At 38.5% G+C, this 23,950-nt stretch overlaps 1 protein-coding gene across 1 annotated transcript in view; it reads right to left on the bottom strand.

Moving 5' to 3' along the window:
* LOC150080917 (uncharacterized) overlaps positions 1–23,950 on the bottom strand; it is a 408,289-nt gene that overhangs the window by 333,242 nt on the left and 51,097 nt on the right. The window contains exon 3 of the mRNA XM_090380855.1: positions 7,412–7,539. Within this exon, the coding sequence (XP_090236981.1) occupies positions 7,412–7,539 (128 nt within the window). The remainder of the gene's footprint in view (positions 1–7,411; positions 7,540–23,950) is intronic.

Raw genomic sequence — 23,950 nt, 5'->3', positions numbered from 1 at the left:
CTTTTCCCCTTGAACTTAGAATTTTCTGTGAAGTAATAGTCAGATGCGCAAGCGGGGAGTTATTTAAAAGGGGATCTAATCACAAGGGGATAGATAAATAAATAAATAAATAAAAAATATACAAATATAAAGGAAAATATATGCAATAAATAAAGCTTTTTCATAAATCCCCCCACCCCCACAGTTCCCAGCGTTACTGTTGCACTCTTTGCTAACGGACTCGCTTCCAGCGGAGACTGTCTTCCCAACGATGTAGATCAACTGTTCCATTAACTCGTCCGTCTCTAACTTCCAGTGTTTTCCTGTTCCCTAAAATCGGGTAATCATTTTATGCGGGTCCTTTGGTTATGTCGAACCTCGTCCTTGGGTTTCAACGCCTAGTTCACTTCGTTGGTTGCTTTCTGCACTTCTGACGCCTGCTTTTACTGCATATTTGTCTGCTTTTATTACATATTTTCAACACAGGGGCAGTGTCAATCAATGAGAAATCAGATTTCATTCAATTACATTACTATAGCCCACTACAGACTAATAACAGGTAATAGTTTTATCTATGGTCCTTATAAATTTAAGAACCATAGAAAAAATATCTATGATCCTTATAAATATCTTCTTCTTTATCTTCGCCTTCTTCCCACGTTTATATGGGGTCAGAGATTTTCTTTTGTTTTGGCATAGTTTTTTTTTTTACGGCCGGATGCCCTTCTTGACGCCAACCCTCACCATTTTATCCGAGCTTGGGACCGGCACCTATTGAGGCTGGCTTGTCCCTCTCGGTGGCTGGCTTCATGATCCTTAAAAATATAAGGACCATAAATAAAAATATCTGTAGTCTATAAATAAAAAGAGAGGGAGCAAATTTTCAAATAATGATGTTCGATACACTAATTTACGACTCTGCCAAATTATGTATGCTAGACAATTATCTCATTTGTGTAGATGTAATTTTGGCCCTTAAACGCTATGATGGTCCAAAAACGTGGCAGCAGATTTAGATTTTATATGTTGTGGTTCATAGATCCGAGTTCACTCTTCAAACCATCCAATTAGGAATCGAATCCACGCACCAGGTGAGATGTGATGGTGATATGACATTACCGTGGGTATGCTCCTGATAGGAGTGCTAAGAATAACAGGAGTCAGTCGTATTATGGTTAGGATACCTTGTTTTGCAAAATTCAGACCAACCGACTAGATCACATAAAGATAGATATTTTTACAAGGCTGCCATTAAGTGTAAGTGGAGATATTCTATCCGTGAATAGTAATCCGTAAGATCGGATCAGCTGCCTCCTGCAACTATTCTTTCTAACTCTTTGTTTACCATGCTCTATGATTAAAGAGGCTTGTGCGCTCTGGATTCATTATTAATATCGAATTACTGTGGACACAGAGCGAAACGAAGACAGAATAAATTATGACAAGTTTAATAATAGGAATGTGTATGTATGTATATGTATGTGTTTTTCCTATTATTAAACTTGTCATAATTTATTCCATCTCCGTTTCGCTCTGTGCCCTCAGTAATTCGATATTAATTACTATGCTCTAGCCACTTGAAGTATCTTGCAACTTAAGCAACTAACCAAAGACTGTTCCGACAATCTGCTTTTTTCCAAACTCTCCACCCCGGCAACCCTTGTGCTCAACTTATTACAACGTTTTGAAAGTCTTACTCCGTCAATGGTTTTATTACAAATCTTCGTATAATTATCACAGGAAGCAGTGTCACGCAATGGCTTCTCCACTGCTATTATTTTTTTTCACTAATTATTATTATTATTATTTTTTTTTATTTTGCACATTTAAGCCTCTCAGCTTTTTTTGTCATCCATTTTCGCGTCTTCCTTTAGTAGTAATTCAACTACAACGAATATGTTTGTGGCTTCCAGAATAAATCCCTTAAGCACTTACTATAACATCAAACTGTATATAGTAATAACTCCAGTTAATATAGTTTAAAAAAATACCCCGGGTACACATCGGTCGTCTTGCCTGCAAGTAAAGGAAAGGGTGCCTAGGATCATTACATTTCACCACGATATCATTACATTTCATTATGATTTTCATCTTTCTCACATTAATACCACCGTTCCCGAGCATTCAAGTTACTGGGTTTAATCAAATTCTCGGCATCTTTTTGTAGAGGGGATTCTATTTTGATGCTGCACAAGAAATTTATTCTTCTTACACTAGACTATTCTGACATTGCCATAATCAACAGTATTTGTCCGATAATGTTTGGCGAATCCAAGTAAAACTTCTTCGATTTCTACGCTGTAGGAATCACGTAACATTTCATCGCAGAAATTATCGACACAGAGGAGCCGACTATACAGACCTTGGACTGACTACAAAATGCACTGGGAAAAGACAAGTGGCAATATATTGTCTAACCACAAGAGTCATGATTACCGCCAATGGAAGCGAAAAAACACCTTTAAATAGTCGTGACATCAGAACAAAGGGACACTGTCCCAAGACCTTGCAGCATAGACCCACTACATAATGACAAAAGGTAGTGTGAGAACTAGCAAACATCACGGAATTGATAAAACCCCATAATGACAGCCAGTAGACTTGATTATGACCCCAAGATAATGACCAGAAAATGGGACCCAGACCACATGCAGTCTGGAAGGATGAAATCCCAGATTTAACCCCCTATTAGTGTCCCACCTAGATGAGACTCAACGGCCAGCTTTTTAGGGCCTGCAAACTGATGGAGACGACATACGGTGGCACTCTCCCGCCGGAACAGCCTATTGGCGACCCAAATCCGCACTCTCTTGAGCGGATCTTTCTTTCCAAACTCCTGGGGAGGAGAGGCTTGCCTCTCCTTGCCTCCCCAATTTTCTCACTCTAGTGGGGCACGGGCATGCCTCACTACCTGCAGGGGCCATCTACTCTGTCGGCCCCTTATTTCCAATTTCTTCCCCCCAGTCTTCATCCTACCCCAAACTTTTGTCTTGCACAGCGTTTAGCCCTACATTTCAAAATCAAAAGAGAACATCAAAATTCTTGCCCGAACCTATTTGGTTTATAAAACTCACTTCCACCGCACAACCCCACGTCGCATACTATTAATACTAACTTGTTAAGTATCACTAATATCAACCGCGATTTTTTTTTTTTTTTTTGGTCCTAGCCACTGAAATCCCAGGAAAGTAAGTGGCAAGACCAGCCAGAGTACAAATATTGGTAACACCCGGCCGGCCTCTCTGTGGCGGGTATTGGTAACGTCGGGTCTCACTAGGGGTCCGGTGGCTAACAGGAGGGACAAACAATGGGCACAACAAACACATAGTGCATATCCCACACACTTTTAAATCTCTGGCTTGTCCGATACAGAGAACATACCCGGAGATGGGAGAAATCCCAGGTGCCGTCAGACCCTGAACATACCTAATACCTAATACAGTTTGCTCTCTCTCTCTCTCTCTCTCTCTCTCTCTCTCTCTCTCTCTCTCTCTCTCTCTCTCCATTTTCGACATGATCTGCATAGCCTTTGTATTAATTACAATTTCGTTAATAATTTTATTGATTTTCCCAGTCTCTTATCAATGGTAAATTTTTTAGTTCTTCGTCTCAATTCGAGATTTCACTCTAAGTTTTCCTTGCGCATTTTTCGCACGAATTATTATTCTTCTAGCCCTTTATTTTATTCAATGAGATTAATTAACAAATATCAAGTTGACATTTTTATTGGTAAAAATGATTTTAGATTTGCAGTCTCTAGCTGTATTTAAATAGTTCATTGTCTTACTCTCAAAAGTTCTTGCTCTCATACTCTCATTGTTCTTACTCTTTATAGAATTTTGAATATATTTTTATTCTGTGTTTATATATATTTTTATTTTATTTAATATTTTTTTATTTTCTTTAATATTTTATATATTAATGCATTTTATTATGTTTTATAATTTCATCTTATGTACATAAATGAGATCTAGTAACTAGTGACTTAGTCACTGTAGTGTATGTTATTATGAAATAAATGAAAACCTTATCTTTCTCTTTGAACATCGAAATTCCTTTGGATGCTACCCATTTTTTGACATTATGATCACTCCCCACTATCGGTTCCCGAACCGTCATATTTTTGATAACGCCTGGATCCTTGGTGAGTACTAAGTCAAGAATATTTGACTTAGTTCAAATGTTCAAATCTAGTTGATTCAAGAACCTTCTTATTTTACTGCATGCCCACGATTTCCAATCTATATGAGAGAAATTAAAGTCCGAGTTCAAGTTCATTTATAACACTCCTAGCATTACTATACAGACAGGTTGAGTTTTGCACTTTTAATATTCTAATACATCCTCTGCAGTTATTTAGCCAAGTCCTTCTCTGTGGCTATTTCATTGGGTCTCTCCGTGTATATAGACTTATATAGGGATATACATGGATAGAGTATTCATATATATTTTTGGGAGCCCTTTGTTTTCTGCATGCTCTTCCGCTTGCTCTGAAACTTAAATACCAAATTTAAATACAGTTTACAAAGTAAATGAGTTCACTAAGAGTTGAAAATAAAACATGGTATGATAAATAACGATTTTTCTGAAATTAAAACACTATTATACGACGTTGAAGAAATAGTTGAAAACTGCAACTAGTCATGCTGACGACGTGCTAACTGCCACCTGCACACGAGCAACATTAAAATAAAACTTCGAACGCTTCAGAAATAAATAAATATGCAGACCTTCATCAGGAAAGTACAACGGCGCGGCCTGCTGCTAGAATGGCGCAACTGCTGCCGAAAATAAGATAGGAAACCCCCCTCCCTTCGCTCCACTTAACCAGATGGGCGAATACAGACACCCACTAAAGGAAATTTCGAAGTACTCTCATAACTGTCAGATTTGCTAACAGCAAACTAACCATGGACGTCCCGATGCGAGCGATTAGGACAGCCACGAAAACGGAACACACCTTAAATATGGTTATCCCAATAACTCGGAAAACAAACTAAACGAAAAATTATGATAGCAGATGCTAATCGTGCAATCGACAAGCCAAACCAAAATGCAAATATGCAATCTAACATTACTAACTGAAATTAAACAAAAAAGTGCAAGTTAATCTTAAAAATTAGCTTAACTGGATAATCAAACACATAAACTTTAAAAACATGTTGAAATACTAATAAATTAATAAAGAATTACAATGGAGTAACATCAAGAATAAGATCGTAAAGAGAAGGGGGAGTAGGCATAAGAACAATAGTAAACGCAAACAACAGTGTCTGAGTTCAGTAAAAGTTGAAAATAAATGGTGTTCAAATAACGCTTTTTTTGCGAAACTAAATAGCACTGTTATAGAATGTTTAACAGATGTTTGAAAATGCAGCAATCAGTCATCCTGAACCCTCCCGGGTAGCAACAGTATATATAAACACTGCTTTCTCCACACGGGAGGGAAACGCCTGTGTTCGAATTCCGTCAATGTCGCGAGGAATTTTGATGGGCTTTTTTTCACAACGTCGCTGAAGTCGGTCTCAGGCGGTGGTTGCCTGGTTTTTACTCCCGAAAACTCGGGGTTTTCGTTGAGGCAAATAGATCAGATCGACTACAGCACACACTCAATTTACAAGCATAATATATGCGTTGCCATATGGTCTTAGTGGCTGATGCGCCTAAAAATACTTTACAACAAACAAAGAAACAAGTCCTGCTGAGGAGTTACCAACTGCTCCCAGCAGGCGTCTCCGTAGCCAGGTGGGCAGGAGCAGCAGTGCGTAGCACATGCTTCTTGATTAGACCGGAGTTCGAGCCCGTGAGTCACCAAATACAGAGGATGCGGAAAGGTCAGGGAATGACCACGGCATATCCCTAGAGCAATATGGCCTTAGTTGCTAATGCTCCTAAATAATAACATCACATAACATCAGCTCCCAGCATACGAGAAAAATTAGAACATTTCAAATATAAATTAATAAGCAGAATGTTCTTTAGCGGATGTTTGCAATCGTCAGTTAGGTTTAAATGAATTGGGAGATTTCGAGATTGTTTCCGGCAGCAGTTGAGCCACATTTTAAGGAGGACACCGTGGCGCTCTGCTTCTCTGGGTGAGAGTAGGTTTCTGCTTATTTATTTTTTTATTTCTGAAACGTTCTAATTTTTATTTTAATTTTTGCTCGTATGCACATGCACTTGGAACCTCGCCAGGATGACTACTTGCAGTTTGCAATTATCTCTTCAATGTAGTATAGTAGTATTTTAAATTCGAAAAAATCGAAGCTAATCTAAGCTACTGAATTAAGAACTTTGAAATGAAGGAGCTGAGAATTTTTACCCATTTTCCAGTAAATACACAATGCTAAAACATTTGTTTTAGCAAGTGTTTATGTAAAGGAACCTCACTCTTAACCCCGTCCCTTTTCTTTATTTCACTTTTGTTAAAAAAAATAATAAAAATTGGTAACCTTATAAGTATATTTAGAGAAAAGGACGGAGGGGTGGTTCAATTTATGAACAGCTTATCTATTTAGAAGTACGCTGTTAGTTAATATGTACATAGTTTTTAAATAGCTCCAGAAAATAAATAAATAAATAAGCAAGATATGATTTTGTAATCGCCAAACGATTTACAACAGCTTCCTAACTGGTGTTTTCTTTCGCGCACAAGTTTCAGTTCTGCGTAATGACCTTTCTATTTACAGCATCTGCTGGTGCACTACAAAAAAGAGCCCACACTCTCTAGGAAAATTCCTATCGTCACGACTGGTGACGGAAGTTCCGTACTTGCAGCAGTCGACAGGGAAGAGGCTCGCTCAAGTGTTAATAGTCTATTGTAGCGGTAATAAGGTCATCGCCATAGTCCGAATCTATTGATCTGTGTGTCAAATGGATATGGATCGTAATTAGGACTAGGTGTGGCTGAGAACGACTTGTGTTCGTAGATCGTTGCCGTTTTACAAAAGGTATCCTTTGAACTACGTCATGTGATTCGCTATCACGAAGGAGAGAAACTACATAAAGGTCAAATCATTCTGCTACACTGTTCTACGCTGCCAGTATCGCCCATTTTTCCAAGGAGGGTTACGCGGATCGGTAAATTAGAAACAACGATTTCCTCCTTGACAGGTAGAAGATCGCCGAAGTTAACTATATTGATAGTTGTCATTTGTAGCATTATTTTGGATCGATGAGAAATTAGCGAAAAAATACATGTAGTTTATCTAGTTTTAGAATAAAGAAAATTTATTTATTTTAGTCTGAAGTCTAAAAATAAATTTAGTCTGAATTTATTTTTTTACTGCATTTAGAATCAGATGGTTGATTGCAGATAAATGCAGTGCTCTCTTTAGAAAAAAAATCCACAGTGACTTTTGATACAGAGAATAAGTTTCGCAACGTTTCATGAAAGATTTCACTAAAAAGAATAAAAGGATTATTTACTCACCTGGAGAGTCAAAATAGTCTCTTTGGGTGAACGGATCAATATTTTTCCTTGATCGCAGTCATCCATAACCTTCTGCAAAGTTTCGGAGCTGAGGACACCCTCGGATCCCTCCATTACATGGAAGCAAGCTGAAAATTGATTTCGTACAATGAATTAGAAATATTAGTAGTGATGACTGTATGCATTGCAACAATGCAGTTTCAATAATTATTGGAACTCTTCATTTTAACTTATAAACAAATCATTTTTCCTTTCTGACTCCACGGCTGCTTTTGTACTCGGCACATACATCCAATAAGTCTCAGACGAGTTCATTTGGTAACCGTCACAACAGACATGAATATCTAGCTAACAAGTGGGAGAGAAGCAGAATCGAATAGCTGACTGCACCCTATGGCATAATCTATAAATCGCATATTCAGAACTGGTTACAGACACGAGACACTGATACTTTATGGCCGTAGTTTACTTGGAGCAAATTCTAAAGAACTTAAGTCTTTTCAAACTATAGAACGGAGAATTTCAACAGGCGGTCAAGATCATTCACTAGATATTCCATGGCACATTCACACTACCATTCGAGCCCTTCTCATGAAACAATAAATCTTAGTCTAAAAAACGCACTGCTCATGTAAGCAGTAAGGTACCACGAATTATGCGGGTAAAAGATACACGGAATGAAAGAAAAACGAGGGCAACTAACGAATGACCTTCAACCACTGAGATTTTTTCTCCACTATAGTACATAGTACACTCAAAGGACAGAATTCATGGGATACCTGGTTCCTGGGCAACGCGACGCTGCCATCAATCTCGCTAGTGGACGAACCCACCGCTTGGCAGGTATAGTATACAGATATACTGCATCACGTAGACAGTAATTCGATGTCAGTATGGATAACCGTTGTGAGTTAACCGACTTTGAAAGAGGGAGGATAGTGGGTGCCCGACGCATGGGTCACTCTATCGCTCAGGTGGTACGGAAATTGCACTATCCCTGTTCGACAGTATTAACAGTGTATCGGGAATACGCCATTTCCGGAATAACATCTCATCGTGGACAGCGCTGTGGGCGGAGAAAGGTGGTGGATGAATATGGCCGTCGACATCTCTCTCACATTGTTTCAGCCAACCAGAGAGTGACAGTGGCACAAATCACCGCCGACCTCAACGAGGGAGGTGCCAGAAACGTCTCCACCAAGACCATCAGGGGATCATTAGCCGCAATAGGAGCCGCCGATCCACCGGAGTTCCATTGCTAACACCACGAAACACGACTCTACGTCTCAACTGGGCGAAAGAACATCAGCACTGGACCTTGGATGATTGGAGATGGAGCCCTGATCCGATGAGTCCCATTTCCAGTTAATTCGAGCGGATGGGAGGGTGCGTACCTGGCGGAAACCGCACGAAGTTATGCACCTGTAATGTCAACAAGGAACTGTTCAGGCATGTGGACGGTCGGTAATGGTCTGGGGTGTGTTCAACTGGCACACGTTGGGACCTCTGATACGTCTAGCCGCATCTCTGAACGGTCCAGGTTACGTGTACATCCTTGCAGACCATCTGCATCCCTTCATGGCCATCGTGCACCCACAGGGCAATGGACTCTTCCAGCAGGACAATGCGCCTCTCCACAGAGCCGTGGTGATTAGAACATGGTTCGAAGAGCATTCTGCAGATTTTACCACCATGGAATGGCCTCCCCGTACACCGGAGATGAACCCTGTGGAGCATCTTTGGAATGCTGTGGAAAGGTCCGTTCGAGCTTCAAGCTTTGGATCTGCCACCCAGGTTGGTTGGATTGGATATTTTACTGGCGCATCAGCTTCTATGGCTATAATGCGCCAAACTTATGATTTATGGCTTATTCAATGATGTCTTTTGTTATGAATTTTATATCAAATTATAGTAGTTAATCCGTTTGAGAAACTGGAAGACTTCGGATATATTAGATTTATCTGACAATATTGTTCTTAATGAAAATGTGTCCATTCCTTTTAAGGATTTAAAGGTAATCTGACGCTGTCGTGTGAAGTTAGGGCAGTCAAGTAGGATATGTTGGATCGTTTGCACTGTTTGACAGTCGGAGCACTGCGGCGGAGATTCGGCTCGGAGTAGATAGGAGTGGGTAACATTGGTGTGTCCTATTCTTAATCTGCTCAGTATAACTTCTTCTTGTCTGTTGGTTCTTCTACTGGTTTTCCATTGTTGTAACAGCGGTTTTATCTGTAATAATTTGTTACCAGCCTGTTCCTGCCATTTTTGTTGCCACTGCTTTTCGCCACTATTTCGAATTGTAGTTTTATAGTCCTGGTATGGTATTTTTATGCTATTGTTGATTGGGCCTTCTGCTTGTTTTGCTGCTTGGTCTGCCTGTTCATTGCCATCTATTCCTACATGTCCGGGAACCCAGCAGAATCTTATGTTCTGCTTTCGCTTTGCTAGTTTTGAAAGCGTGTTATGTATTTTACATACGGTCGGACTGCCACCCAGGACCGCGACGGAATTATTGATAGCGGTGCAGCAAGCATGTATGGAAATACCTGTGGAACGCTTTCGTGAACTAGTGCACTCAATGCCTCGCCGTGAGAATGCCCTTATCCGGGCAAAAGGTGGGCCTACCAGTTACTAGGTAGGTATTCCATGATTTCTGTCCACTCAGTGTACTTTCAACCATAAGTTGCAATAGTGATCCTACCATACATACTATTATATAAATAAATATTTGCACACCAGTACGATTCAAGACAATGAATATTTTTTTAGGAAATTAACATACCTCTATCTACTTTATCCCGAATGGAATTCAGGAGTCTTCTAGGAATACTTTGGGCTAATTTACGGTAACAACAGCTGATATTTTTCTCCACTTCTTCAACTGCAGGGATGAAGGGTACCATATTCATGTCTTGATTCGGGGTTATCGCAAATTTCAAAGTGTGCAAGACTCAGCCCAAAACAGTAGAGCATTCCTACATTGTTCCACCTCTTCTTCTTGCTTCATGGTCGAGACAATACACTACAGCACCTAGAGTTCCCCGAGAATTTACCAAAATCCACACTCCATCATTATTTGACTTGAATATTGTGCACTGGGATTCATCACTGCCCTCCACAGGGCGAACTGTGTCAGAGACGGCTTATCCCTTTCCATAACTCTCGCCTGTAGCCCAATAATTACATTTACTATCCACACCGTGTGGAAAACGTCTGGGTTCGAATACCATCAAGATGAGAAGAATATTTGGGCTTTTTCAGAGTTTGGTCAAGTCTGTCAGTCTGGGACGAAACTGTCCCATTTTTTTTTTTTTTTTTCAATGGAAAGTCGGAATTTTCATCCTGCAAAACAGAAAAAGGGATCACAGAATACATGTAATTCACAAACACAGTACAATGATGCTTACGGTCTTAGTTCCTCTAGCAGAAAATGCAAATAAACCCTCTCTATAGTTGTTCTTAGCCTATTAGATCATTTTCTGATTGTTGCATTACCTTCATTCTTCTATCTTTTCGTAACTCTGGTCAAAGTTTATTTAGAAGGGTTCGAGCGAGTTGTAAAAGCCAGTAAGCAAGTACAAATCAACCTCTCTATGTGCTTCTGCACACAGGCGAATTATTAACATCAGTTTCGAATGTGATATCATATCCCTAATATTTTTCTGCACGGGTAGAATAGTAGCAGCGTAACCGTCCTTCCCACACCGGGTGAAAAAGTCCCGATTCGGATCCTGTCAATGACGTGAGGAACTTTTATGGACATTTTTCACTCTGACTAAGCTAGTCGGTCCCAGGCGTAGACAACAAGGTCTTCCCCCCCCGCTCGGAAAATCTGTTTTTTTTTCGTCCAGCAAACAGGCAAATCGACCAGAGAACACATGCAATTCACGAGCACAATTCACTTCAGTAAATGAATGCATATTCCGGGTGACCCTTATATCCAAAGTATTTAAAATGGGAGGTTTGCACGGACCTGGTCCATACGAACAAAATATACTCTATACCATAATACCACCGCTTGAGCGGTAGACGCGAAAAACTTTGGATGTATGGCTTTCACCTTATCATCACTGACTCGTCAGACCACATGATCTTTTTCCAAAGCTGGACTTCCACCAACGTCCGCCAACTGCTCAGCCAACGCCAAGCCTAGACTGTGAAACAGTTCGTGAAAAACTAGAAATGTGGAACATTTCTAGTTTTTATTCATAGTTAAGTTGGAAATGGGTCTTTCTTTGCCTAAACTGAATTTTTCAGCCATTTCTGCACACTGGATCTTCTACTTTGACACACAATTCGCTTTAAATTTCTGAGGTCTCATTCTTATAGTATCGACTTTCTGAAGAATTTTTTTCTTTTAGAGTTGTATTCTCGTTTCGTCTTCCACTCATTGTATACACTTCAGATGGCTGCTTTCGACACGCACAGTAATGATTTCCTTTGAATAAATAAATTTTCTGTTTATACTCGGGCACGACAACCAAGTCAGTAGAGTTTACAATAAATCGTCAATACAAATATTTATCGTATTTAGTGGTCACGGGCTTGAACCCCGGTCACTCAAAGAACGCGTGCTACGCACTCTCGCTCCTGACCACTGGGCTACGTCAGGCCTTTGTTTTCTCAATTGTGGCTCTTTCTAAACGTGCTCGGAAACCTCGTTTCCCTCATGACCAGATCGGCTAAAAAGCACTCAAGAAAGCGTACACTATTTATCTTATACCATGTGACCACAATTGCATAACATACTTTTAGTTATATGTTAAATTGCAAAAAGGTTTCTAACTTTTTGTCCAGTGAGTGTACATATACGTAATGTTTAACGAAATGTTTATTAAAAAAAGGTCAAATTGGATGGGGATTAAATTTGGAGATTACGTTTCATGAAACCACAGCGTACACTTTGTCTATTTTACCTGGGTCGTCACAAAACTTAAGGTTCACAAAAGAAACTTTTTCTCTTTTTCTGTCGAAATGGACAGTTACTGCTTTAAGAGTTTATGTAGTCTGCAACGTTTGTTCCGTGTCATATTTTATTCAATTTATACATATTTTAGCAAATATTTTAATTATCTTGTATTATTTTATCACCAGAAAACATGCGAAGACCCGTCAATGATGCGAAGAATTCTTATGGATTTTTTTCACAACGTGGCTGAGTTAGTCGGTCTCAGGAGTGAGTACCGGTTTTCTTCTGGAAACTCGAGTTTTTCGTCCAGAAAATAGCAAATCGACCAGCGAACACACGCAATTTACTGACATTATATATACAGCGCGATGTGGCCAAAGTTGCTGATGCGCCTAAAACCCTAAAACAACCAACCAGACAAAATAAGCACCAAATACGGAGGATGCGGAAAGGTCAAGGGAATAACCACCGCATATTTCCGGAGCAATATGGCCTTAGTTGCTAATGCTCCTAAAAACCAAAGAATAAACAAACAAAATAAGCATTGTTTGTATGGGTAATTTCACTACATCAAATAATCCGGGCTTAACGTATTCTTTGATGAAATCATTTCCTGCGGATACTAAAAACAGTTAAAGATCTACAAAAACCTTGTCTGTCTTACGTCCTGATTTCCTCTGGATTACTGATAATTAAATCTAAAATGACTTTTATTCCATTATATAGACTTTGTATGACATATTGGGATATTTAGGTAAACTCTATCATTGTTATTAATTGCAATTTAATCCTATTAATACGATCAAAAATGATTGATTTAAGTTTTTGAGACAATGTCAAGCAGGCACTTTAAACTACGAATAAGACATCAACTGAAGTAAGAATGGATTAATTTAATCATTAATCAAACCTAACTCAACAAAGATACAATTAATATACGATTCAAGTTACATTTAAATAAATTGATAAGCAAACTACACTAAATAAATTAACATTACATCAATCATTAAATAATCGTTCCAAATGTCTATAAAACTAACACGCTAAATATCAGTACCAAATATGCATACATATAAACGTTTTCGCTGTCTTATCTCATGTAGAGGAAAATAGCAAAATGAATGCAGTTATTATAAAGATACTTGTGTATTCTGATATCACACGAGGCAATATCAGAACACCTTGGTTTTGTAGAGCAATATTCCTCTACCTTGTATCAAATAAGTCAAAGCCATTTGTAGACAGTTGGAAGTCCTATTATTTTACCAATAACGCTCTTCTTCTCCTACTACTACAGGAAGAAAGGTGTCTGGAACCCCTAACCAACAAAACTTCACTCCACTTTACTTTGAAGGGGAGGAAAGTGGTAAAGAACGTGGGAGGCCAGTGAATATACTGAAATATTTTAGTACCTGCTGCTACCATAACAACCAAGTACAATACACTTCTGCGAGCACATTTTTCAATAGCATCCTTTTTGGCATTTTCTTTCTACTTCGCTACTCAAATATCTTCTAAGAGGCGATGTATTTGCACGTGAAATATCGCTGTTTATAGATTTTTAGTTTCCTAGGGTGACTGATACTTTACACTCACAGATCTCTGCGTTGTCTGGGCAACGGAAGGCGGAGTGCAATGTTGTAGATCGGTCCGAGAAACCTGAATCTGTCCATATCTTGTGTAAGCACTTCCATCAATCATCATCTATGCTTTCTAAAGGTCACTTGACAGCACTCTTCGTAATATGGAAGTGAATATAGAGACTGCAGCAACAGACTTGCTTTCACCCTAATAAATATGACGACAACCTCGATCCTCTGCTTTAGAAAATAAGAATTCCGATAGGAGAACAGCATTCGTAGAACCTGGGTCTACTTTATGAAAAATCCCAACAGAGAAACAAAGCTGTGGAACACAAGCATCGTTGTACGTATTGGAATGGATTCAGAAAGAACTTTAGCAAATCGTAAATATGTTTCTGGAAGCGCCATATATACCACTTCATTTTCGTAAAAATTAACGGATAATTGCTATGCATAGCAACAGAATTATACCTGCAAAATGCATTGTTTATATAAACATAAAGTACAGTTAAAACCATTGAATTACATGTAGGATATTTTTATCAGTATAATGCTTATTTACGTTAACTATGGAAATTATAGAATGTTGTCAGAGTTACTTGTTATTATGGCAACACCAAAACAACAATCAAATCTTCAGTTTGGATTATTTAGAATAAGTGACAAGGTAGTGACAATATTTTTAATATCACGAGGTGTCAGTATATTGCACTGACTATGTAAAGTGCGCAAAACACACAAACACGCAAAGCACACAAACACAAATTCACTAATGGACTTAAATGTATTTTATATTTGTAAAATAATAAGAGGAGTTTAGCTCAATATAGTACGTAGAACACTTCCGTATGATACCCTCCAGAAATTAAAACGGGAAAAACGAAAAAATCGACAACTTACCAGTACATTAGAGTAAAATATAAATAATTAAATAATTAAAAAACCAATTTAACACAATTCAAATCGAATTTAAAACAATTAAAAATCAAATTTAAAACAATTAAAAATCAAATTTAAAACAATTAAAAATCAAATTAACGCAATTAAAAGAATCTAACGAAAATATTCAAAACGATTTCTGGAGGGTATCATACGGAAGTGTTCTACGTACTATATTGAGGTAAACTCCTCTTATTATTTTACAAATATTATTATCAACGTTGAACGTATTGAATATTACAGCTCTGATTCATACTATGTATTATATATGTAAATAATATTGTCAATTATACTATATCGACAAACGTATCGGAATATCCCTAAGATTTGATAAAAATGAACCATACTCGCCCTGTAAGTGTCCAGAAATAGGTATAAATGCAACTGCATTTTGTTTGGTGAACGGGATGTATTGAATAAAAAATAAACGAACTCAAAATTGTTGGCTTCGGGCTAGGATAATAGGGCCGAAATAGCTAACCAGCACTATTTTCAAGGATGAGTGGGCCAAAACACCGCTTTCATGTTATTAAAGATTGGTTCGGAGTCTTTCAACGAAGGTACAATACTTAAGACCAAAGTTGATTGATGAGCTATTAAATATTGCACCAATAAAAGGTTCCTTGAAACATGCTGATGTCCGGTTCCTTTTGACAATATAGTGTATACGAGCTTCCGTATGACATTTTCACACAAAATAAGATGGTTCCACTGTTGTATTAAATGTAGCTGGCAAGGCTACTTTGGCTCCATCCCAAGTTAAAATAAAGTTAACTGTTCTAATACAGAGGTTGAATAGATGTAAAGCAACGATAAACCAAAGCTCAATGCAGGTAACACACTATTCACTATGTTTACAATAGTCTATTTAATGTTAACTACAGTAGGGTTTCAAAGTACGCGACTGATCTCTTGATTCATACTTATATTCGTGGCTCATATTTATAACTTGTCCGTTTCATGATGGCAGTCCGCTTTTCGTTCGGATGAGTAAGAATTCTGTACTTGAACCACATGGTACCTTATGGATTAATAATGACGACAATGTGTGTGTGTGTGTGTGTGTGTGTGTGTGTGTGTGTGTGTGTGTGTGTGTGTGTGTGTGTGTGTGTGTGTGTGTGTGTGTGTGTGTGTGTGTGCCTTCACACACGCGGCATAGAAGCGATATTGCAGCGCTTATTGCCCCAACCAACCAGTAAAGCTAAATACCTTTCACGCCTCCCTATGCTGTCAACAAAGAGTTCACGAAGGCACAGGAACTAATACTTGTAAAAGAATGATACGTGGAGAGTCGCAAAGCAACGAATTTTACAGAAGAGTTGCAAAAAACAAACCAAATAATACAGCATGCAATGAACAGTTGACTTATCTGCCGCACAACATATCGTAATTGATCCTTCATCATCAGCCATTTTCAATCCACTGCAGGATGAAGGCCTCTCCAGCAACTTTCCAGTTCCTTCTATTTTGTGCAATGGCCATCCATTTTCTACCCACGAACTCTTAAATTTCATCTATCCATCTCCATTGTTGTCTTCCAGGTTTTCTTTTAGCTCCTCTTGGGTACCATTCTGTTATTTTCTTAGTCGATCTGTCATCATGTCTTCGAGGTATGTTTCCTGTCAAAGTTCATTTCAGTTCTTTGGTTTTGATAAGAATGTCCTTTACTTGTTTTTGCTGCCTAATCCACGATTCTCTTCTTATCCAACAGTCTGATTCCTAATATAATTCGTTCCATTCTTCGCTGTGTTGTTTTTAGCTTCTCTCCCATTCTTTTGGTTGGTGGGCTCTCAAGTTTCACTTCTGTAAGTCATGGTGGGGAGTATACATTGGTTCATTATTTTACGTTTCAGACAAATTGGGGTATTGCTCCTCAGTATGTGACTATATTTCTTAATGCTGTCCATCCAAAATTTATTCTTCTCTTGACTTACAGCCATTTATTATTGTTACAGATAATGAGTTGTCTTAGATTAGTTTATGAATCCACCTTTTCAATTTCTACTCCATCGATTATATTAATTTCTGTGGCACACTTGTTCATCATTACTTTTGTTTTAGCCATATTCGTCTTTAGTCCGAAATCCTTACTAACTCTGCAAAACTGATTAAGATTTTCCTCTAATTCTTCAAGATCGTGGCTTATGATCACAATGTGATTTGCAAATCGTAAATGGTTTAGGCTCTCTCTATTCACATTGACTCCTTTCTGCGACCAGTCCAATCTTCTGAAAGCTTCCTCAAGGACAGCAGTAAACAACTTCGGAGATATTGTGTCTCCTTGTCGAACTCCTCCTCTCTCAATTTTAAATTTGTTACTGTCTTTGTCTAGTCTAATAAAGGAGGTAGCATTCTCATACATTTTCTTCAAAATCATAATGTATGGGATGTCTATGCCTCGTCTTTCCAGTGCCCGAAACATTGCCTTATGCTGTATGGGGTCAAATGCCTTTTCGTAATCCACAAATGCCAGGCATAATGGAGTTTTATATTCATTTGCTTTCTCCATTAGCTGTGATATTACGTGAAGGTGATCTATAGTTGAGAATCCTGCCCTAAAACCAGCTTGCTCTTTCGGTTGATTCTCATTAAGTATTCTTTCTAATCTGTTATATCATAAATCAGAAAGGAGATAAATCAGAAATTTCCAATTTTTGATTTACCTCCTTTCTTATGCAGCAAAATCATGATCGCATTATTCCACTCTTAGGCGTCACACCTTTCCTAATGTATTTTGAGAAGAGTCTTGCCAGTTTCTGTGTTATGTCTCCTCCTCCCAATTTTAACAACTGTACAGTAACCTCACCTTCACCGGGGCTTTTTGATTCTTCATTTTCTTCAATGCATGTTCTATCTCATCAGGGAAGATACTCCAGTGGATTTAGTTTAGATAATGCGACTAGATACTTTCCTGCTGGGATATTCTTATTTACGAGAGAGAGCAAGTTGCGTAAGAATAGTAATGATAGTAATGGTAAGATTTCTTTCTTAAGAGTGCAGCTTAGCTGTAGTATGAATGCTATCATTTGCTTCGAGATTGTATGAATAAAATAATATCACAATTCATACGAAGTTACACTTAACCTTCAAGCACGTGTCCACTAGTCTTTAGGGACTTGAAACAAAATCAACTGATATTTAGCACACTGTTCAGTGCAGCGCTTTCGTTTCTCTATAACGCAGACCCAAAAGTCACATCGACTACTACTACTTCCTGTTTCTACTATAGCAGCCACTACTGTATTCGTTCTTAAATAGTAAGATAACAAAGAATTTTTCCCCACATTTTATTTTTCTTCTAGATCAATATGTTTTAAAACAGTTGTAGCTTCCTTAGAAAACCACTGAAGTGCTCATATCGCGTTTCTCTGATATATAGGCGAGTCAAGACTAAAGTAAGGGCACAAGTACATCTTTACACTACTATCGACCGAGAAACGAAACACTAAAACACTCTGCCGCAAAGGTTGACCAGCTGCACATGTAATAAAAGAATACAGCAAGCTTTCCTCTCGAGACTTCCATCATTGTGCAACCATGGAACATGGAAAAGCAATCTAGAAAACGTTTCGGTCTATTTTTTGGTAGTAAGAGTTTCATCACAGTCAAGTGAAGAGGTGGTCTCACATTGGGGGGAAAGACTGACAGAAAAAAAGCTTTCAGCAAATGTAAGAAAGATAGGCGTTGTATGTATCCAGCTGGTTCAAGATAACCACAAAACTAACTACCAACTGCGGGGAAAGACGAATTTCAGACTGCTACTAATCAGTCATTTATCAAAATACTTCAATATACTGTAATAAAAAAACAGGACGACAGAAGTTCTGTGCTAGATAATAATAATAATCTTAAACTTACAGTTGACTGGATGGTTCTTTAAAAGTTATGAGAATTATTCGGAAGAAGACTTTACTTTTTTCCCCCTATTTTGATTCCTCAGTTCCTACTTATGATTTTCAGTAAGTTTTGATATCCTTTCCTTTTATGAGCATATGAGAAGACATGGTGAAGAGACGAGTGAAAGACAAAATCGCGAGTGTGTGTGTGTGTGTGTGTGTGTGTGTGTGTGTGTGTGTGTGTGTGTGTGTGTGTGTGTGTGTGTGTGTGTGTGAGAGAGAGAGAGAGAGATCTTGATATTCTGCCTCCTTTAAGACGTTCATGAACTCCTGTTACGAAGAGAGGCGTCCTGACTTTGTACTAATTCTGCGTTCCAATTGATCTCAAAAGATATTCAATTGGTTGAGGCCGTCGCTCTGTGCTGGCTATTGCAATGTTCCGATGTTATTCTCTTCAAACTAGATGTGCATAAGCCTTGCTTTGTGATTTGGAACGCTGTCATCCGCATTATCCAACTGTCATTGCCCTCTGAAACTGTGCTAGCTCTTTTCGTGTGCTCTTGTTCGGCATTCATTAAAAATGAATTCCTGGCTAACCGCTGATCACCTTTATATTTGCATAGCAGCAAGGTAATTTCTGAAATGATATCGGTGAGTGCATAGCGTGAAGTAATATGCGGTCAGCGCCAGCTAATATTCAGAGTTGAAGATTGACCAAAAGAGGGACGAGTTAGAGACGTGACTATTATAAGTGAAAGTGATGATCCATAACAAATTTTAACTTCTATACCCTAAGCATGCTTCCATTAAGTTAAAAACAGCACCTCCATTTAGAATATTATCCACGAAACAGATGAATAATCAAATAATGAATCGAAATACACCACGTTAACGGAATTGCTTCAAATTGCAATAGCTAATTACAACTTCCATCTTCATACACACAGTATATATGCAAACACCCATTAGGAAAAATATTTCCACAGATGTTACAAGTAGCTACTGATTAAAGTTAGATAACAATACCCAGTTGAAATTTATGTTTATACTCCACCACGACTACGTGGATCACAGAGCAAGCGGACAAATAATTCTTTCGGCAAGAATATTATCATTACACTGTATTCAACAAACTAGTGAGCTCGAACCACGATAAACTCACACGTGTGCACTACTGCACGGATCATTAAGCTGCGTCAGGCTTTCATGTGATCAGCCCGTAGCCATATTTCAGACACACGTAAAATTACTTTTGTACTGTTCGGAGGATAAAATTTCTGAAGGTTTAATAACACCAATGATCTATGCAGGGAGTACATTTCTCGCTAATCGCTAAAAATCATTCGTAGTGGTGCATTTTCCATAGGATTGTTTTATTTAATAGCTGGAGGAGAGTCTTTAGATAAGAAAATTGATACATGAGAAAAATTTCATAGCATGCAAAAGAAATTATAATTCTGGGTATCTACTTCGAAATGTACGCCAGAAATTTGTATTCTAATAAAAATGTCATAGTAGCACTAAATCTTGAGAGATCCATTTTATGAAACCTGGAAAGTCTGTGTTTCAACAACACAGCAATTCATTTTCCATTATTTTATTTTTGACATTGCGACGATGGATGCTTTTATTTTATTTTATTTTATTTTTTTTTTTTTGTCTTCACGGAAACTCGAATTTCCATCTCTTAAACAGGTAACCAAATTACAGAATACAAGGTAGTTGTAATTAAATTAAAAGACCATATAGTATTTAGGGTAAGGCGCTACCTGTGGTTTCCCACAACTGCATCATCTGTACTCTTGGTGTGTGTGTGTGTGTGTGTGTGTGTGTGTGTGTGTGTGTGTGTGTGTGTGTGTGTGTGTGTGTGTGTGTGTGTGTGTGTGTGCTCGTGCCAAAGAAACTAAGGATATGAGGCGTCAGCATATTATTTGTAATTGTCGGTATTCTTCGGTCGGTCTGCTGGAAGAAAAACAAAATCTGCAGATCACCGATTAAATCAGCTACGTTGCGAAAAAGCTCAGAAAAATTCTTCACGTTATTGACCGAATTCAAACCCAGGCCTCTTCCATCCGGTGTGGGAAGACAGTGATTATAACCACTGTGATACCCAGAAGAGCTGGCCTGCAGATGTAAAACGACTAATCGCGCAGAGTTGACATTTAGGGTGTAGAACTGTCAAGCAATGAGGAAAAAATGACCGGAAGTAAAAATACTTTCGTAATATTATAGGAAATTTCACCGCTGTATAGAGGAATTAAAAGAAATTATACTTTGATAACACTTTTCCTATCAATCAATTTCCCCCTGAAATAAATTCGACAGATTCTCGTAGGAAATATGTTCAAAAACTCAGATATATGCTTAAAGGTATTCATCACCCTCTTAGGCGCCTCCGTAGCCAGGTGGGAAGGAGCAGCAGCAGTGCACATGCTTCTTGATTAGACCGGGGTTCGAACCCGTCACCATCAAATACGGAGGATGCGGAAAGGTCAAGGGAATGACCACCGCATATCACGGAACAATATGGGCTTAGTTGCTAATGCTCCTAAAAACCAAATAACAACAACCCTCAGTTTTCAAATATCGTGGGTTAATGACCGAAACTTAAGACCTGCAGTTGGTTTAGTCATCTATTCTAACTATTTATTTTTTAAATTCTTTTTCTAAAACATTCGAGAATTTCTACATTTCTAGAATGTTCCTGAACGTTCTAGATATTGTCGCGCGCGGAAGAAAGGTCACGATGTTTCTGGAAGGTTCTATAACTTTCGACGGAGTTCTCTAGAAATACTGTGAGACATCTAGAAACTTCTTTACCGTATGTATACAAGTGGGTTCTGTACCAAGCAAGCATTTTCATATTTCGAAATGCGTATGGGTTTCAGAGAGCGAGTGGTGAACAAAGTGAACAAGTGTTTTAGTGAATTAGTGTTTGTAAACAAGTTAGTGAATTAATGTTTGTAAACAAGTGTTGTGTGCATTAGTGTAAATCGTGAATGTGTTTAAATTAGAAAAAATCTACGATTTCTTATTTGTGTACATGAAATATGTAGCGTTCTTGCCGAAATAAGCCTGATAAATTTTGATAAATTTTGCTACATTTGTGGAGAAGTGGTATTAAAATCGCAGCGGAAGCCACTGTCACAACTTGTAAGAAAAGCCTATGAACTTGATTTTGGAGGTAAGGTCGGAGATCAAGAAAGTATGGGCTCCAAAGATTTCCTGTAGCTCGTGTTCAAGGACATATAACACGCTGGCTTAGAGGTAGTCGATGCCTTTTGCTGTTCCAGTGATATGGCGAGAATCTCGAGACCACATAAACGATTGTTACTTTTGAATGACCAAAATTTCTGGATTTTCTGGGAAATCTAAGCATAAAGTAGTGTTCCAAAATACCTTCTGCTCTAAGGCTGGTTCCTCACGATGGTACAATGCCAGTGCTAAAGCCACCAAAAACTTATGGACTTGACTCTGATTCAGGATTGGAAAAGGAATCTTAAGTAGATGCAAAACCCAGAAGGAGTACAGATTCAGACTTTTCAACTCTTGATATTGCAAAGCTGCATCACTCAGGCAGAATTGAACGATTTAGTCAGAGATTTGGATCTCTCCGAAACCAGGGATAAATTACTAGGTTCACGCTTCAGCAGTGGAATCTTCTTGAAAAAGGTGTCAAGATATCTTTTTATAGGAAGAGGCAATCTAATACCGACCTATTACTCCATGGATGGTGCTTGGTTTATTTTAACAATGACCAGGAATTAATGAAAGAGTTACATCTGGAGCACGTCCCAGAGCAGTGGCAGAGGCGGCTTTTCATTGATTCATCCAAGGTCAGATTCAAAGAGTTTTACTTCCAAATGGAAATAAGTATCCACTATACAATTGGCCCATGCAGTTCACATGAAGGAAACGTACGAGAATCTATAGGTACTTTTGCAAAAAAATATACTATCAAGAATACAAATAGAATATCTGTGCAGATCTAAAAGTGGTAGCTTTTCTGACTGGGTTGCAAGGTGGATACAGTAAATACTGCTGCTCGTTTGTTACGCGAGTGGGACAGCCGAGCGAAGGATTCCCAATACAGGTTAAAAAAATGGCCAGACCATTCAGAAACTACACCAGGTCAGAAAAATGTAGCACATCCTCCTTTGGTGGATAAGCAAAAATCTATTTCCATTGAACATCAAGCATCCTTTTGTTCTCTTCACTAATCTGGTTGCGCTTCTCTGCACCCGTTCCAGCAGTTCTACATTCTTCCTAAAGTGAGACCTGCAGACCTGTACTCAAGGTGCAGCCTAAATTTGGCGGCCTTATACAAAGGGCTAATTACCTCTTTATCCCTGCTGGCAAAGTTCCTGTATATTATTGCCAAAATCCGATGAGCTCTCTGGCAGCCTGTCTGCCCTGCTCAGAGAACTTCAGATTTGACTACACTCCCGGGTCTTTTTCATTTTTCATTATTCTGACTGAAATACCACACACGTTGGTATATTCACCCGGGATTACTGCTACCCGAATACCTTGCATTTGTCAATATTAAACTTCAACTGCCATTTCTCAGCCCATCGCCTTAATTTTCCTAATTCCTTGCAGCAGCTTACCTTGATTACTGTCATTAACCACCCTGCCAACCTTTATATCATCTGCAAAATTAGACACTAAGCCTAATATACTTTCATCAATACTGAAAAGAATAGGCCCAGCACTACACGATAACTAGTGCCCACAGATAACCACTCTATGTCTTCTCCTACTGAGCAATCCCTTTATCCATAGCAGTAACTTGCCTTTAATACTACATTGTTCCAGTTTGTACAGCAGTCTTTTACGTACAACTGTATCAAAAGACTTCCTGAAATCCAAGTATATGAAGTACTGCAAAAACCTTGGGAGGTGCATTATGGCCACAGAAGCCGATGCGCCAATAACTACCAAAATAAAAAAAAAAAAAAAAAAACCAAGTACTGTATATGATATCAAAATCGTTTCCTTTGTTACCGTATTATATTATCTATTCAGATTGGCCAGACAAGACCGCCTGTTAACAAATCCATGCTGTGACAGTATAATTGCGCTCCTCTCCATCAAACAGCCCAATGTGATTGAATCTTTTATTACTTCTTTAACCAGTGACTCCATTATTTTCCCTGGAGCAGAAGTTAACCTATCCGATCTGTAATTATCAGGTCACCTTTTGATCCCCCCCCCCTTGGGAATTTTGGATACATTCGTACATCCCCTGTCCATAGAGACCTTCCCTGAA

The sequence above is a fragment of the Mastigoproctus giganteus genome, chromosome 9 (genome assembly GCF_048544385.1).
Source record: "Mastigoproctus giganteus isolate SK-2022 chromosome 9, ASM4854438v1, whole genome shotgun sequence".
Lineage (NCBI taxonomy): Eukaryota > Metazoa > Arthropoda > Arachnida > Uropygi > Thelyphonidae > Mastigoproctus > Mastigoproctus giganteus.
Note: the sequence above shows the minus strand (reverse complement) of the source record. Positions and strands in the feature narration are given on the sequence as shown.